The sequence below is a fragment of the Camelus bactrianus genome, chromosome 27 (assembly GCF_048773025.1).
Source record: "Camelus bactrianus isolate YW-2024 breed Bactrian camel chromosome 27, ASM4877302v1, whole genome shotgun sequence".
Taxonomy (NCBI): Eukaryota; Metazoa; Chordata; class Mammalia; order Artiodactyla; family Camelidae; genus Camelus; species Camelus bactrianus.
Genome location: NC_133565.1, coordinates 32,499,793 through 32,516,911, shown reverse-complemented (window position 1 = coordinate 32,516,911; position 17,119 = coordinate 32,499,793). Strand labels below are relative to the sequence as shown.

Below are 17,119 nucleotides of genomic sequence, written 5' to 3'. Positions count from 1 at the left end.
CATGTGAGAACATTAATGTATCTTAAATCAATCCAAAGAGCAAGTAGCCTAATTATTACCAATTTACTTGACTGACTGAGATGAAGTACTAAGAAAAATTTCAGTTAAGAAAAATTTTAGGTAAGAAAAATTTACCAATATGGAGAAAACAAAGGCCTTTCATTTTCAAAAATAAAGCAATTATAAAAATATGACCCTGAAAACTAAACGCCCCAAAGGGAGCAACCTTTTATCTTTCAGCAGATGAGAATAAGTTATACCCTCCCTCCAAAATCAACATTACAAACACAAAGCTTGAGAACAAGCACACGTTATCTTTTACCTCTGAGATTTAAATTCCTTCATGATGTCAAGGAAATCGTTGTAGACCTGAGGCTGGCTACCAAACTGCAGCTTCACCTGGTCAAGATAGGACAGTGCATCCTCCACCTACGGCAGAGATAAATCTCAAGGTTATAAAAACAAAAAAGCCAAAAATTATTTTTAAAAAATGATTTATGCCTCAATACAATTAACATACTTAGTAAAATAGAAATATGTAGTAAATATACATAAAAGTATTAAAAATTAGTATGGGTGTCAGTAATAAAACAAGCTTAAGATAAAATCAAATCGTAAACTCTGTAGCCTGGCTTTGGAAAATTTTGGATATTAGAATCTCATTAATATATCACTTACTTATTTGTTCACGTGTTCATTTCACAAATATCTACTAAGCTACAACGTGCCATGCCAGGCCCAATGTGAAGTACCAAGGAGTCAAAGACAAATAAGCCACAGTCTCTGCTCTACAGAAATTCACTCACATCTATTTGGGAATCATTAACCAGTGGGGTAAGTGGGCAATCACTGAACGCCCAGGGAGCACATGGGAAGGGCACCCCAACACACATACTAAAAAAAATGCCAGGGGGACATAAGAGACAGCTTCCTTCAGAAGTGGTGTCTAAACTGAGCCATAAGGATGAGTACAAGTTAGCAAAAGGAAGACCCGTGACGAAAGTCAGAGGAAGCAGCGTGGGCAAAATCCCAGACAGGACACCATCTGGTACATTTGGAAAACTGAAAACAGTTTAGTTTGGCTGGAGGATTTGTGGTGAAAAGGAGGAATGGTGGTATTAGAGACAAGAGATTAGACAGGAGAGGAAGTAGGACCTAGATCCTGAAAGACCTTGTAAATCTTGTTAAAAAAGCAATGAAAATTCTTGTCTTCTGCATTTTAGTGTACTCAATTTGGCTACAGTGTTGAGAACAAATTGGTGCAAGGGCAGAATAGATTAAAAGGAGGTAGGAAAATCTGTTAAGCTATATGGCTAACTCATGTGTGAACAGTAATGGCTTGAATGATAGTACAGACCAAAGGGAAAGAGAAAACTGGAGAGATTCAAGAGCTTTTTAGGAGGTAGAAGTGATAGGGCTTGGGGACTGACTGCACATGGGAATTAAGGGAGAGGGAGCATTCACTAAATTATAAATTATTTGGGCATTCACAACGAGGAGAGAGTCTGAAGGGCTAGAAAGTTATGAGCCTGATTTAGGGCAACGTCATTTAACTCAGGAGACATCCAACAGAAGTGCCTACTTGGTGCTTCCCACATACTCTGGGATTATTTTAAATTATACAAAATATCATATTTTGAAGAAAGTTTCATATGTAGACATCTGATTCGATAACCCCTACTCATAATATACTGTGAAATAGAAAACTTATGTTCAAGTAAACCATTAAATGGTATTTCAAGAGTTGCCCAAATTTCCATTATGGACATGGTTAATCAGAGCCATTTCAGTATTGGTGGAGCACAGAGTGTATACTTAGTCAATAACCACTCATTTGATGGTTGGTCTTCCCGTACTTTACAAATAATATGACAATTTCTGTTGAAATTCAATGACCTATTTAACTCATATTCAGAATTTTCCTCATTAATGACCAAGTTGATGGAACTTAAAACTCATTAAGTTTTGCAAAAGGAAGAAAGACTTCAGAAGATACTTAAGAATAGCATTCACAATCACATGACAAAAGAGGAGTTATTAAAAGTAATAAACACACAAAAAATTAAAAACAAAAACAAGTACCCTATGGTATAATATAATTAATACATTAAACAGAGAGAGAGAGAAAGTGAAGAACCGGAAGGAAGGAAATTATATGTGATGTATGTGTTTGGAAGAAAAAGGTACAGGTTTGAATAAACCACTATTTAAACATTACTTATAAAATAACACTATGCTTAAAAAACCCAGCGTGACACTCGCACTATAAATGAGATACCTGTGTAAGAATGGTGAGGAAATCCTCTCGTTACCTCAAGTATATTACAATTCTTCTTAAAAGCATGTATACAGTTCTAGGAACCACAATTTAGACAACAACAACTTGGAACTAGTCATTTAAAAGCTACAGATTTAAGGAGGCACTTGGGGAGACCCTTAGACTCTGCTGATGCATTTTCTTGCCTTACTTCAACAGGCATTTACTATTAAGGTCCCTAACCTCTTGAAGTTCACAAGTTTGTTGGGGAGACAAACACAAACAACTGTAAAGAGAACTTGCTAAATAAATATGTGTCAAGTATCTGTGCTGCGGCATTCAGCAAGTAATTAAATCACACCAAACATGCCTCAAATTATTCAAATCTTCCTTGTCATCAATCTGCCAAAGACAAAAAAGAAAAGTATAGACAAGGCTGATGCTTGAAATAAACTAAGCATTCTCACTGAACACTTCCTTATTATAGAATATAAATGGTTTATTAAAGTTGATTCAAATGCTTGTAAAGCATTTTAAGACTATCCAAAAAACGGCAAGCAACGTGGGAATACTGAATGAAATTACATGGAGGCACAAGAGAGCATTTTACCTGTTCTCATTAGAAAGGAAATTCAGCAAGTTACTGTGTCCCAGGAATCACATTCAAGAGCTTGTAACTAAAAGGACAGAGCAAGAAATCCTAACTCTACTTGTGACTCACTCTATAACCCCAACTCCAAAGCCCTTTCTTGCTTCCTTGACAGCTTCTGTAAAGCATACAAAGCACAGCCTATATACTCATACCCAAGTGAGGAAAGAGAGTAAAAAAGGGTGCTGTGCTTTGATAGGTCTGGCTGGAAAAGAGATATAGAAATAAATATATTTTTGTTAGTTGAATAGCAAGTTTATAAGCTCTTTTGCAACATTAACGTATTAACTGCTGAATGCATTATGAATGTGGAATTAAGTCATACCAAACCAACTTCAAAAAAAATTTTTAGGACTTGGTGAAGTGCTAAGTCCATAGCAATCATACATTTTGGTACACAGTCATCATTCTATAAGCAGAGAATAAAAACATTTTAAAGAAAACATCAAGATAGCTTACAAATATCTTCCCAAAGATAGGGCCCAGAGTAAAGTTTCAGGCCCAAATAATTTGTGTTCTATTTAAAGACTATGCTTATGTATAGCTAATTCTTAACTACCTAAGCTAATATAAACAGTAAGTTTTACAAAATCTCTCAATGTAGCTTAGTTTTGGTGTGCTTTATATTTATGTAACATTTAATTTCCTTAGGCCAATATCAAAGTTTCTGAGAACCCAAACCAGTGAGGGCAGGAGTCAGGGAGAATCAGATTAAATAGGGAAAGAAAAGGCCGAAATACATGCTACACACGGAAGTGTCCTTTGAGGATACAGGCTTCACTCCTGCTTGCAAGCTACTTGATACAACTAGGCTGGTATGACCAAATAAAGATCCAACAGCTTATCTCTTTGCAGTCCTTTAATTTTGCATTTCCTGCACTTGATTTTTAAATTCTATATAATTGTAAAACTAGAAAAAATGAAATCTGGAACACTTGCTATCACAATCACACATTTTGAGAAGTAACACTCAACTAAACAGAGAGAGAAGGTTAGCTGGGAATATAAGCTTCACTTCTCCACAAAAGCCTCATGAATTTCAAAGCACTGAAAACCTACAGCATATTCAGCAGAACAGATGAAAACACCAACACCTCATTCACCATTATAGCCTTCTCCAAACTTCATGAAGGTTCCCCTAAAGGACCATGTGTTTTACTAAGGATGGACTTGATGCCAGCCAATTCAGCTATTCATAAACAGGAACAGAAGTGGGGAGGCACAGCTCAGTGGCAGAGTCATGCCTAGCATGCATGAGGTCCTGGGCTCAATCCCCAGTACCTCCATTAAAAAATAAATAAATAAACAAACCTATCCCCCCCCTCAAAAAATTAAAAAATAAAGTCTACAAACTCACAAACAGGAATAGAAAGATTAAACCGTAAGATAATACTGGGCCCATTTACTGTACAGGACTATAACCAACCATATGTATGCTCAATAAAACCATGCTAAGAACTGAGAGTTCAAAAGGAGGCATCCAAAAGATGGACTTTCTTCATATGAAAATAGCTCCTCAATCGTGGAACGTTTAAGTACCATGCATCCATACATCATTCCAAAAATATTTCTTGAATGTATTCTCTGGATCAGGCACTGGTGCTAAAATGGCATATATGAGTAGGTCTCAAAACAAACACAAAGTAAAACTTCTTGTGATTCAGCTCTCCTAGTTTACTGCTGAAAGTTGTAACCCCTACTAATAGGCTGTAGCCAATGTTGCCTACTAAGGGAAACGGAAGAAAAGGAGCTGAATACCACCTTGAGCCTCTGAAACTGCTGCTGCCCCTGCACTGGTGCAACTGGTGGAGCTGGATGAGCATGACTCTGGACCACCTGGCTTCCGTGGGGCTGCACAGCTGTCGGGTGATGATGGCTGCTGTGAACTGCTGCTATGGCAGGCCCATGGCTGCCGGAGCTCTGTGGCACAGCTGAAACCTGGAATGGACAAAATACAGACGAAAAGCTTCAAGGCTTGTGTATTCTTCCCCAAATGCATCTAAAGAACATGCACACCTAGCTTTACATACACAAAGATACTTAATTAGAAACTCAAATTTCCACAAAAGGGAACTGGTGAAATAAATCACGCCCACCCATATTATAACAGAATTTTCTGTGGCTATTAAGAATTATAGAGCTCAGCACTTCTCAAACTATCTGTGGTGAAGGACCAGGTTTTCTTTTTTCTTAAATTCCAATCCATCATGGGCCACTACTTTTATAAAATACAATAAAAATAAATTACTAGAAAAAAATAAAAAATACATAAGCCCATAATTTTCATTATTAGATTTTACAGATATAAAATTACAATGTCCAAAAATGCTATATAAATTTCTAAACACTCTCAATTTCTGTACTTAACTCATTATAGACTAGTAAGGAAATATTCACATCAGTCATCTGAAGACCACAGTTTGAATAGAACTGATAAAGATGCATGTATTTTAACATTAAAAACTGTTCGCAATCCATAAATTGAATGTATTCATCAGCTGCTTATTGATTTAAACTTTTAAATATTTTTTAAAAGCATATTACAAAGCAGTATACATAATATAGTAAGAAGATTTAAAATCCTGGACAACAAATATACAGTAAAATGTTAGCATTTTATCTTGTGGTGGTGGAGTTAGAGAAGATTTTTATTGTGTCTTATTTTCTTTACTATTCTCTCATCTTCTTATAAGTTTAGGGGTAAAATAAAAGCAAAAGTCCCTTCCCTCTATTTCTATTGCAAGAAATGCTATTAAAAATTTCCCAAGCTTTTTTTATTCTCCTATTTCACAACTGATAATTATTACAGAAGACAACTAAGAAACTATACCTTATTTGCCATATCTACAAAATAAGGAGACCAAAATACATGAAACTTTAGAACAATGTAAACTGTGTACTACAATTTAAGAGAGAATGTTTTTTCCCAAGTCCCCACAGATTTATAAAGATTACCCTGGACAGAGCAGAGGGTGGGAAAGAGAGCAACTATGCACAAATCCAAGAAGCAATATAACACAGACTAGAAGTAAAATGAAACTATTTAGACAATTGTAAAACCTCTAATAGATCTCTCACAAGAAGGGTTATTATTCTGAGCTTCTGCATTCCAACATGCATGTGTTGAACAGGTTTTTACAAGACTTAATTAGAGTTTATAAATATTTGAGATGGCTGGTTTTAAAAGAGCACATTATGGTTTCTAGTGCAGGAATAAATGTAACTATCCCAAGCATAGGAAACAGCTGTGAACCAGTTCAGATAAAAGTAATCACCCAAGGGAAATAAGCAACCTTTCTTCCCTCCAAGTCCAAACTTGACCACCTGATCTGTAGCAGCATGAAGGCACTGTGCTGCTTCAAGGGGGACTCCTGAGGAGGACCGACACCTAGGGAATTACTATTTCCTACTTCATCTGGGTTTCTCTCTTCTTTGATTGTTTTCTTATAATAAAGTCCTAGAAATGGAATTGCTAGATAAAAAAAATAAAGAATCTGACACAAACTGTCAAACTGCTCTCAAGGAAGATTATATCATGTTCCAAGTAGCAGCCAAACCTTTTTAAAAGTCACTAACAAGTTAGGTAGAAGAAGGCCTCTCCAGACTAGTTAAGTAAATTTTGGTTCAGACTGACCTGGAATGGAGTATTATAAATACAATGATTTTTTAAAAATTACTTGGATCTATACATACGTATATTCAAGTAGAAAGGTGTCCACTATATATGAAAGAAGAAGAACAAACAACAGAACAATATACACTGTCTGATCCAAACTGTGTAAAGAGAAGTGTACCTAGACTGCTAGGCAGGTAAATATAGATGAGCTTGCACAAACACAAAATTTTGGGTACCTGAGAAATGTACCAGTGGGGTAAAGTCTGAGAAGTCAGAGGAAGAAGTCATCTTATTATCTTTTTTTAAATGGTGATATTATTTACTTTCATAATTAAAAAGGACAAAAAACAAATTTCTTCCATTTTTACAAAACAGAGTAAACAGATGAGCGGTGAATGATCAGTGTTGATCAGGATGTGTGATGATAGGATTACACAATGCTGATGTAAACATAAATAAATTGGTACAGCTTGGAAAAATTTGGGATTACCTGCTAAGGGTGAAGATGCGCACACCCTATGACCCAGCAATCCCTCCCAGACACTCAAGAAACTTCCTCCTATACCCTTAGACCTGCTAACTGGTCTGCAAAAATAAGGAGCTTGCACCAGAATGTAAATCAACTACTTCACTAATAAACACACTGTTTAATCCCACTGCCTTTTTTTCCCCACAGCAAGACTCTCTTGATAAAAAAGGTTGACTTACATTCTGGTGCAAGCTCATCTTGTCATGGATTGCCACTGTACCACTGTACTAGGAGAAACACCTAAGAACGTTCATCGCACTTCCTTTTTAACAGCAAAAGTCTGGAAACAGCCTGATAGTCCATCAACAGAAGAATGAATAAATTAATTGGATATATTCACATAATTCATAACAGTAAAAATGACTCAATTGTTCACATACAAAAATACGGATAAGTCTTGGGTACCACACTGAGTGAAAAAAAAGGGACTCAAAGAAGAAAATACACATGTTTTCATTTATATAATAATTGAAAAAATACCCAAGCTAAACAACTTTATTGCCTAGAGGTATAAACAAAATGATTTTAAAAAACTAAAGGAAGTCAAGGGACTGATAAACAGAGTTCAGGCTGGTGGCTACTTTCGAAGGGAGGAAAAGGAAAAGGGTTACACAGTGAACTTCAACGGTCATGACAACATTCTTTTTTAAAAAATGTGTCACCAACACCATACACAAGTTATCTTGTTTGCATTATTTTTTATACCTTACCAATATCCCATAAATATTTTTATATCTGAATGTTAAATAAAAAATTTTCAAATTGGATGAAATCACTAATGTTCCTCCCTCAACCCGAGTCCCTTGGTGGGCTCCAGCTTACCTGATAACTGGGTGTCACAGAGTACTGAATTCCCGTGGCTGACTGCATGGTCTCAGACACCGCTTCATACACAGGAGGGGCAGGGGCAAGCACCCGGTGCTGATGAGGAAAAGCCTCTGTGCTCCCAGGGATCCGACGCTGCTGGGCCGCATACACCGGTGACTCCTGGTCATCCAAACGTCGCTTCATTCTGCGCTCATGCTCAGGGATGCACTACAAAACCTGCGGAAACCAGAAGCAGCAACATGCAAACCAATTCGCACTCCAATATGATGTGTACAACCAGTCACCCAAACTTAGTATAAGCTCAACTTCCAGAATTGATATCTACTTCATCCTAGAGATGATCACTGGGTAGTTCAAATGCATGCTGGTGCACACCCCCCCCAAGAGTGGACAGATTATCATAACTGAAAGACAAAAATTTAAATAATAACAGCTTGAATTACTTTGGTACTGCAGAGTTGAAAAATAACCTCCAATTTAAGAACACAAATACACCTTTCTTTATTCTCTAGTTTTCTCAAGTGCCATCATTCGTAATACTAATTACATTACGCACATGCTCTTAAAAACATTCAAGTGTTTCTTCCTAACTCCATTCAGAAGCTAGTACTATAACTGTGGACTGATTTTTAAAATATGAATTGTTTCAACAACTGAATGGTATCATGGAAAGAACATTAGGCCAGGAGTAAGAGAACAGCGGTTCTAGACTTGTCAATTTAAGAAGCTATGTACACCTCAACAAGTTCCTCCTTCTGTGTGAGTTTGTTTCTCCAACTGTAAAACAACAAAGTTGGAAGAGACCATTTGTAAGTTTTCTCCTGACTCTTAACATTCTTTAATCCTAAAGAGATTCTAGAATCCCTTAATTTAATAATCTCTCTGTAGAGGAACACTTTCTTTCCTGCAGGACACAGAAAGACTAATACTCTCTGGCCAGGAATCCAGGTGGGTCTTTTCAGAGCTTTTCCAACATCAGTATCATTGACACAAGCGAACAATAAGAAAGTATGCTCAAGTCATCCAAAGACAAAATGGAGCCAAGCCCTACCACTTTTCTGGTCACAAAAAATATCTTAAAAGATACTACTCCTGTGGTAAGAAGATTAAAAATACAGTAATAGATCATGCAAGCCACTCCCCCTCCATCTGAAGCAATGCTTTTTGTAAATGAGGGGAAAAAGCCTTTACCTGATTTCTAAGTCCACCTACCCCTCTTTTCTCCATTCCCTGGAAGCATGCATGCCCTGAGAAGAAGCAGCCCTCCCAAGGACTCCCCAAGGCTGCTTCACTTCTTCTCAGTCCTCACCATCATCCTCAACCTGCCTATCACTCGAATATTCAACCCTGAAATAGTGTCTTGGGTTCTTCTCACACCTCACAAACCTCGGCTAGATCGTGACACAGCAGCACTGTTGTTTCACTTGTAAGCCGGCCATTTTTAAATATTATCTTTTTGTAAATCTCAAGCCATCAGTAACCTTTCTGTTGACTACAACTTTAGATTAAAGGACTAAGTCTCTCAAATTTATATGTGATAATATGTTGAACTCAGTTAAATGAAGTTGAAAACATACTGCTGACAGCTGCTATGGGGAAATAATTTAAAATGTCTTAACTGATTATGTTTTCCTAGGCTTTTCTAGTATGAAGTAGCATATTTAGTGCAGTATTTCAAAACTTTTCAGACATTTTAAGCGGCTGGAAATATAGATTTACACTTGCTATTTGATACTTAAGAAACTACCAGTCAATTGACTATGAACACTAAATCTCAGACTATTTGGGGATAAGGAAATAGGTCTAATAAATGGACAGAGTGAAAAGTCTTAGACTTTTTGGCTGCTACTTCTATGTACACTCATGATCTAGATCATGGCTTGGTCTTGGGTTCTACTGGTTTGAAACCTAGATGCTTAAACTCACCTGAGATTAATCTCTGTAACCAGAAGCCAATCAATACCTCACAAATGGAAAACCAAATTCGTATCAGAACAGCAGAGAACAGGACTATGGAGAAAAGACTAGACTACTTGTCAAGTCATGGATTCCAGTTCAAACTCTGACTTCAAGCTATAGAGCTTTGGTCCTGTTTCCTTATTTGCAAAAGGATGTGATTAGACCACACTAGTGATTCCCAAATGCTGCTCTACGGACAAGTCTATAGGAAAATGAAAAAGAAGGGAGGAGAGGGGTTTGCAGTGAGTTTTCCAATGGTTAAGTGTTAAAGAAATACGCTTTATTCTAAGATCAAGTCCTATCTTTTTAGCTACTAAAATATCATTTCCTTTACAAAGTGATTGTGATTTTATAAAGTATTTAACTTTATTCACCTCTTCCCGTTTGCCTTCCAAACCACCTCTGTAACACTGAAGAGGCTGCCCAGGGCCTGCACTTTCTCTGAACTGTACTTTAACTTCTTTAACAATCACCACTCTTAATTCTATACTCTAAACGGTTCTCAAATCAACCGCTTCTTCTCTAGTCATATAGGCGCTCCCTCATTTTGGGACCTCATCACCCCTTACTTAGACCGTTACCAACACCCTCCGACCTCTCTCACCTAGTCTACCTTCTACACTGCTTTCAAAATAGTTGGCCTCAAATGCAAATCCAATCCAGCTGTAAATCCATCACTGGCTTCCCATCACTTGAGAAAACAATCCAAATTCTTTAAGTTAGCCTACAAAATTCTTCCTTACTGATTGGGGGACAATTTAACTTACAAATTATCTCCTTTAAGTCCCCACTCTATGTTCCAAGCCTGTCAAATATCTTTTCACTCCCCTAAACAAGCCTCAAGTCTACAAGCTTCTTCAAGGTACAGTCCTTTTCAACATTGTCTGCAGTTCCCACAGTCCAGACACTCATCACAGACATTCAAATACTATATATGCAGAAGGGAAAGAATAACTAATAGTTAACATAATAACAGCATATACTGAGTCCCAAGTAGCATTCTACACAATCAATATTAATTTAATCCCCATAACAGCCCTATAAGCAATGTGCTACTATTCTTTTATAAATGAGGAAACTCAAACACAAAGATTAAGTTGAGAGTGGATAAATTAGGAGTTTTATTAACATATACACACTACTATTTATAAAACAGATAAATAACAAGGACCCACTGAATAGCGCAAAGAACTATATTCAATAACTTGTAATAACCTATAATGGAAAAAAATCGGAAAAAAAATTTTACATGTATAACTGAATCACTTTGCCATATACCTGAAACTGACACAACATTGTAAATTAACTATAATTCAATTTTAAAAAAAGAAAGGAAGAGTCCCTTTACTGATTTAAGGCACACATGCACTGAGCAACTTCAGCTTTAACTTCTCACACACTTGGCTCATTCCTCCTTTATTCAGCTTCAACCTAACAGCACGGAATGCTTTGGCAGCACTCATTCAATTAGCAAATATTAAGTGAGCAGATATGAAGGTGGCAGATGATCTTGGCTCTTGCCCTAGAAAAGCTTAAAAACTAGTTGGAAAGACTATATACAACCTCACTAAGTAATCAAAGAAATATAAAGTAAAATGACATCCCAAAGGAACTGGCAAAAATTAAAGAATGATGATATTCAGTGTAGGTGAGGGTATACCTAAATACTACTGGTAAAAGTTTTAATTGGTATAGACTATTTGGTTATCAACTTGGAGGCTTTTATTAAATTTTTAAATTAGACTGAAAATGTATATACCCTTTAATCACCTAGTAATTCCACTTCCAAGTCTCTATCCTATACATCTGCCAAGTATATTTATTGTAGCAAAGTATGAAAAACTTAAATGTTAATAGTTAAATAAACTTGATCCATTCATATTAGGAAAACTATGCAGCAATTATAAAGATGAGGGTTCATCTACAAGGAGAGCTCTCCCAGACACAGCAAGCTACAGAATATATACAGTGTGATCTCAACACACACACACCTACTCTTAAGATTTGTGCATTTCACTGTATGTAAATTTTGCATCAAAAGGAAAACACTATAAACAAACACTTAACTCTAGATAAGGACATGCATGCTCAAGTACTTAGGTGAAAGTGTATGCAGGTGAAATTTACTTAGAAATAGATCAAGAAATTAGTTTGGATTAATGAAGGAATGGATACATGGATTTTCGATAAAGCAAGTACTATAAAAATGGCAATGGTAAAATCCAGGTAGTGTGTATATATGAGTGTCCACTATAAAATTATATCAGATTTGCTGTAAATTTGAAAATTTCCTTAATAAGATCTTGGGAAGAAAAGCTAACAATACGATCTAGTTCTCAAGTGGTACAAATAAGCACTATAAATTCGTAAGGGAGTAACTGTGTGTACTGGGAAAGATGCCATGGAGAAGGTAAATGCTTAGTTGTATCTTGAAAATTAGGGATGAATTGGGGCATAAGAGATATACAGGATAAAATTAAAATATTATAGTAACTTTAGACTTACAGGCAATAAAGAGCGATTTATAATCTTTGCTAATTCATTTATCCCACAAACAAATAATTTCCAAGTGCCAGGCCCTATGCTTAGTGTTGGGGCTCCAGCAGTGAACAGACTGCCCACCCCACAACAACCAAGTCTTCCATATATGACTGCAATCCATCAGCTAATGTGCTCTTCACATCAGTCCTGTCAGATGAACACACCCAGAACCCTTCTATTTACAGGGAAACTGATACTCAAAGAAATTAAGTGACTTGTTCGAGGTCACACAGCTGGTTAAAGGAACAAGAGGCTAGACCCTTTCTCCTTAGAATACATGATCAAACTGGAGTAGAAACATTAAGACAGACTATAGTATCCTGCTTGCAGAGAGGTACAGTGTAATTCCAAACTATAAAGCATCTGAGTGCCAAGTCATGGCGCTTCAAGGGTCAGACACAAAGCTACTTTCAAGCCCTGCTTCAGCTGACATGATTTTCATCTGTGACTATGGTCTCCAACCATTTCAGATTTAGAGCTTACCCTATTACCAAAACTCTAGTCTATGAAAAAGAATTTAAAAAGAGAGGAAAAAAGACACTTTGAGGGATAGAAACTAGTGAAAAAAGACTAATCTGAACAAATTGCAACAGAACACTAAAAATTCATCTGGTCAATGTGTTATAATAAAAAGTGGAAATAGCTCCAAATCATCGTGCAAAGGAATCATAATTCCCAAATAAAGTAAGCAGAGCAGGACAATTCTGATATTGCACGGGAGTCTTCTGGAGCAGGGCAGAACAACTGGGAAGCAAATATGACACATTTCAACCATTAGAAGGGCAGTGGTAAAAGCTAACCCTTTCAGGACAAAAAAATAAGTTTTCTAGTTTTACAACCTAAATGTCTTTAATCGCAATGAAGAGTTGGTCTCCTAGAAATCCATTTCTCTATACTTATTAAAATCCAAATAGAAAAACCAACTTTAAAGACTCTTATCTTTTCATTTAGATTAAATTTCACTAATTGGCTTAAATGGAAATAATAGAATTATCTTAGTCAAGATAAGCTCAAAGAAATGATGTGTATGGAACAAGCCACTCTACCTTTTTGAAATGCATATAATTTATGGTTGACCCTTTAGTGGCTCTTAATTTTGTGCTGATAGTATCTTAAATCAGGCACACTTTAAAGCTCTTTTATTTATCTAATAAAAGAAAAAAATCTTCTGAAATTATTCTCTCTTACTGGTGGTCAGCATCACATAAAATCACATAAACTGTGTCCTGGTCAGTTTATTTCATTAAATACTCTTGAAAAAATGGGAAGTTTCTCTTTAAAAGCGAAGAAATTTTTATCAAAGCTTTAAGTGAATGTAATTACTTCAACCCAGTGAAATTGCCTGTCACAGTCTACTTCAAAATGGTCCAAAAATCCACTTCTGGATTTAAATCTGCCAGAAAATGAAGTGTTTCAGGATAAATGAAAAAGCTAATCTGTTTAGATTTTCCATATTACTAAGAATAACGGCTCAACAAAATTAACAACCCATTCTTCTCAAAATACCACAAGGTCTAAATACCAAGCCTCCCCTGAACCCAGAACATTCTTCTGGTGAGGTGGTCCCCAACCTGGGAGATTTTGCCCACCAGGGCACATCTGGCAATGTTCTGAGATATTTTCTGTTGTTACAATTACAGGAGAGGGGTGCTACTGGCATCTTGCGTAGAGTCCAGGGATGTTGCCATTCTACAATGCACAGAACAGCTCCCTACAACAAAGAATTACTCAGCCCCAAATATTAATAGTGCCAAGGCTGAGAAACCTTGACGCAATATAATGACAATCCCATTTGACATACACCTTTTCTGAGCTTTGGTGGAGTTATGTCATACTACGGTGTGATAACAATTCTTACCAAGGTGGCTCAGGACAATCATCTTATATGTGCCAAAGATATAACTGCTTTCTTTACAACATACGACTCACCTTTATTCCTCAGTAAAGCAGAAAAATGTATCATTATCATTTACCATTTGGGTTAAAAACACCTTTATTAGAAATTTTAGTAAGAATTTAAATAGCAAATCCAAAACCAGGAAAATAGGGAATACAAATTTGAAGACATATATATCCAAAATAGGAATATCCTTTAAAATGCAACCATCATGCATGAACTTGGAACATAACCATTCCATAAATTTTGATTCTAGATTTCAGGTAAATCTCAAGTAAAGTTCTAACTTGTCACTTTGGGGTTCTTTTTTTTTCCCCCACACATCATCAAACACAGCATTTTGAAAACTTAGTTCTTAATGTTGCTGAAGAGAGGAAAATCATCTCTGCTCCAAAACTGCAGGCATTCTCAGTTTTAGACTAATAACAACTAGAACTATCAATCACACAATTTTTTTTCATTTTTACATGTTTTCTTCCAATCACCTGCACACACACCTGTCTTTGGCATCTGTCCACTTACAAAGCATATCAAGTAATTTTTGGTATAAAAACATCCTAAAAGATGAAAGAACATACTTGTACATCCTTTTAGGAAATTGAAATGGTTTTGATTTTTGTTGGAAATGTTGCATTCTGAAGTCCTTCCTGTTGAATGACTCCTGAATGAGGACACCACATTTCTTTCCCTCCTCTTCATAAATATACTGTCCACTTATAAATTATCTAGTTTGAGAAAATTCATCTAGGACATTGTCATCTGAAGACTGAAAAGTCTGCAATTTGTCTTATACAATCAATTCCAGCATCATCATTTCAGCCTAGTGTGCAGCTGTCTGTTACACTGCATTCGTCTACTGGTTCCTCTAGTGACTGTGAAATGTTCCTCTGTTAGTTTTCTTCTCTTTGCCATTATAGGAGGAAAATGAAAGATTACAGGTTATCAAATACATTGAATGAAAGCTCTAAAAGGTTGTAAAAATAGCAGCATAAAGAATCATGATATATTCTTCAACCAGATACCCCAAATGTTAACATCTTACATAATGTTTAAGATAGTTATCCCCAACTTCTTTTATACTTTCCTGATGCTGTAATGCTTTGGGCAAAGCAGTAAGAAAACCGAAGTGTTGATGACTTATTTTACTACTGCAACTACTTCTAGGCAATTTCATCCTTCTTCCATTTTATTATTTTAGTCTCTTTTTTAGCATATAGTTGGGAATAATTGATGAGTAATGATAAAGTAATTCCTAAGATGATGAAAGACCAAAATGTTACAAGACATAGGATAACCAAGATCAAGGTCCCACAACACAGGTGGGATGTATAAATGGTAACAGCTAAAATGAGCTTATTTCATTAAAAAGAAAATAAGTAAATTTTCTCTTCATTCTTTAAGACTTCCAATAAAGAATAAAAGTCGTGAAATATAAATCTTCACAACTAGTTAATACTGCTCAAAAAGAAACTCAAAACTAAAACTGGGTCCAACTGACACTTGATGCTATAGGTAGAAAATGAACAAGAAACTATTTTGTTCAAGTCAAAAGATTAATAATTTTATCAATGTTCACTTTCTGATTCAATCACTGTAGTATAGTTTTTTTTGTAAGATGCATTTGGGAAATCTGGGTGAAAGCTACATGGCAATTACTTTTGCAACTTTTTTTAAAGCTTAAAATTATTTCAAAATGAAAAGTTTTCAGAAATTATTAATAGTAGAAGAATATAAAAGCAGGAAATCATTGTGTATCCCTATTCTCAAAGACATTACATTGTTTGTGTGACAAGGTTTCAATAAATTAACTGGGAATGGTATAAAACAACAGCCTGTAACATAAGACATGCCAGCTAAAGCTATAAAGTAAGCATTACAAAGAATAGAACTCAAGATGGTTCTTAAGAGGACAGACAGATAGATGTGTCAGTCACCTCATACTGCGGCTATTCCATCAGTTATATTTCTTTCCCCACAGAGACATGGGCTCACAAACCTTTAACTATCTTTGTATCCTCCTCTGTGCTTAGCATACTGCTTCGCTGTAGTGGAAACCAAATCATTCAATCATGCATGCATGCATCCTCTAATATTTACTGAGCACACACTATGTGCCAGGCATTGTTCTGGGAGCTGGAGATATAGCAGTAAACAAAAACAAAACTCTCCTCCCTCAGGAAGTTTAGATTTTAGTGGGAGAAACAGACAATAAATAAGATAATAAACAAAGTGTTTAGAATATTAGACAATGACTACGAAGAAAAAGCAGAGAAGAGTTCTTGACATTTTGGGTAAGAATGACCAAAGAATACCTCCACAAGTAAGGTAACTTGTGAAGGAAGTAAAGAGCTAGTCATGTGGAAGTCAGTAAGGGAAGTATTACAGGCAGAGAGGAGACACCAAATGTGAAGTTCCCTGATGTACACATGTACTTGGTATTTTCCAAGAACAGCAAAAACGCCATGTAGCTGGAGCAGGATGGAGGAGAGAAAGACTAGCAGGAATTGAAGTCACAGAGGTCAGGGAGTTGGGGCTAGTAGGGAGGGAGCATATCATGTTCATTCTCATAGGACATAATAAGGACTCAGACTTAATACTCAGACTGAAATGGGAAGCCATTGGAGGGTTTTAATCAGAGAGGTGACATGGCCTGACTTAGGTTTTAAAACAATCACTTGGGTTGCTATGTTAAGAACAGACTGAAGAGGGGCAATAACAAAGCAGAGAGAACAGTTAAGGCGCTACTGAAATCATACAAGCTAGAGATGTCAGTGGCACTCACGGTTGTAGTTGGGGGTTGGGGGATGGTATTAAGTGGTCAAATTCTGGATAGTATCTTGACT

The 17,119-nt window shown here is 36.3% G+C and overlaps 1 protein-coding gene across 3 annotated transcripts in view; it reads right to left on the bottom strand.

Annotated features, from left to right (window-relative positions):
* Positions 1–17,119, bottom strand: part of SIN3A (SIN3 transcription regulator family member A) — a 57,992-nt gene that overhangs the window by 30,785 nt on the left and 10,088 nt on the right. For 2 of the 3 annotated variants that reach the window (XM_010955228.3, XM_074354128.1), the window contains exons 2-4: positions 7,874–8,095; positions 4,668–4,844; positions 323–429 (exon numbers count right to left, since the gene is read on the bottom strand). In XM_010955228.3, coding sequence (XP_010953530.2) covers positions 323–429; positions 4,668–4,844; positions 7,874–8,062 — 473 coding nt within the window. In that variant the 5' untranslated portion in view covers positions 8,063–8,095. Of the gene's footprint in view, positions 1–322; positions 430–4,667; positions 4,845–7,230; positions 7,343–7,873; positions 8,096–17,119 lie in introns of those variants that run through there. The other variant, XM_074354129.1, reaches the window with a different exon arrangement.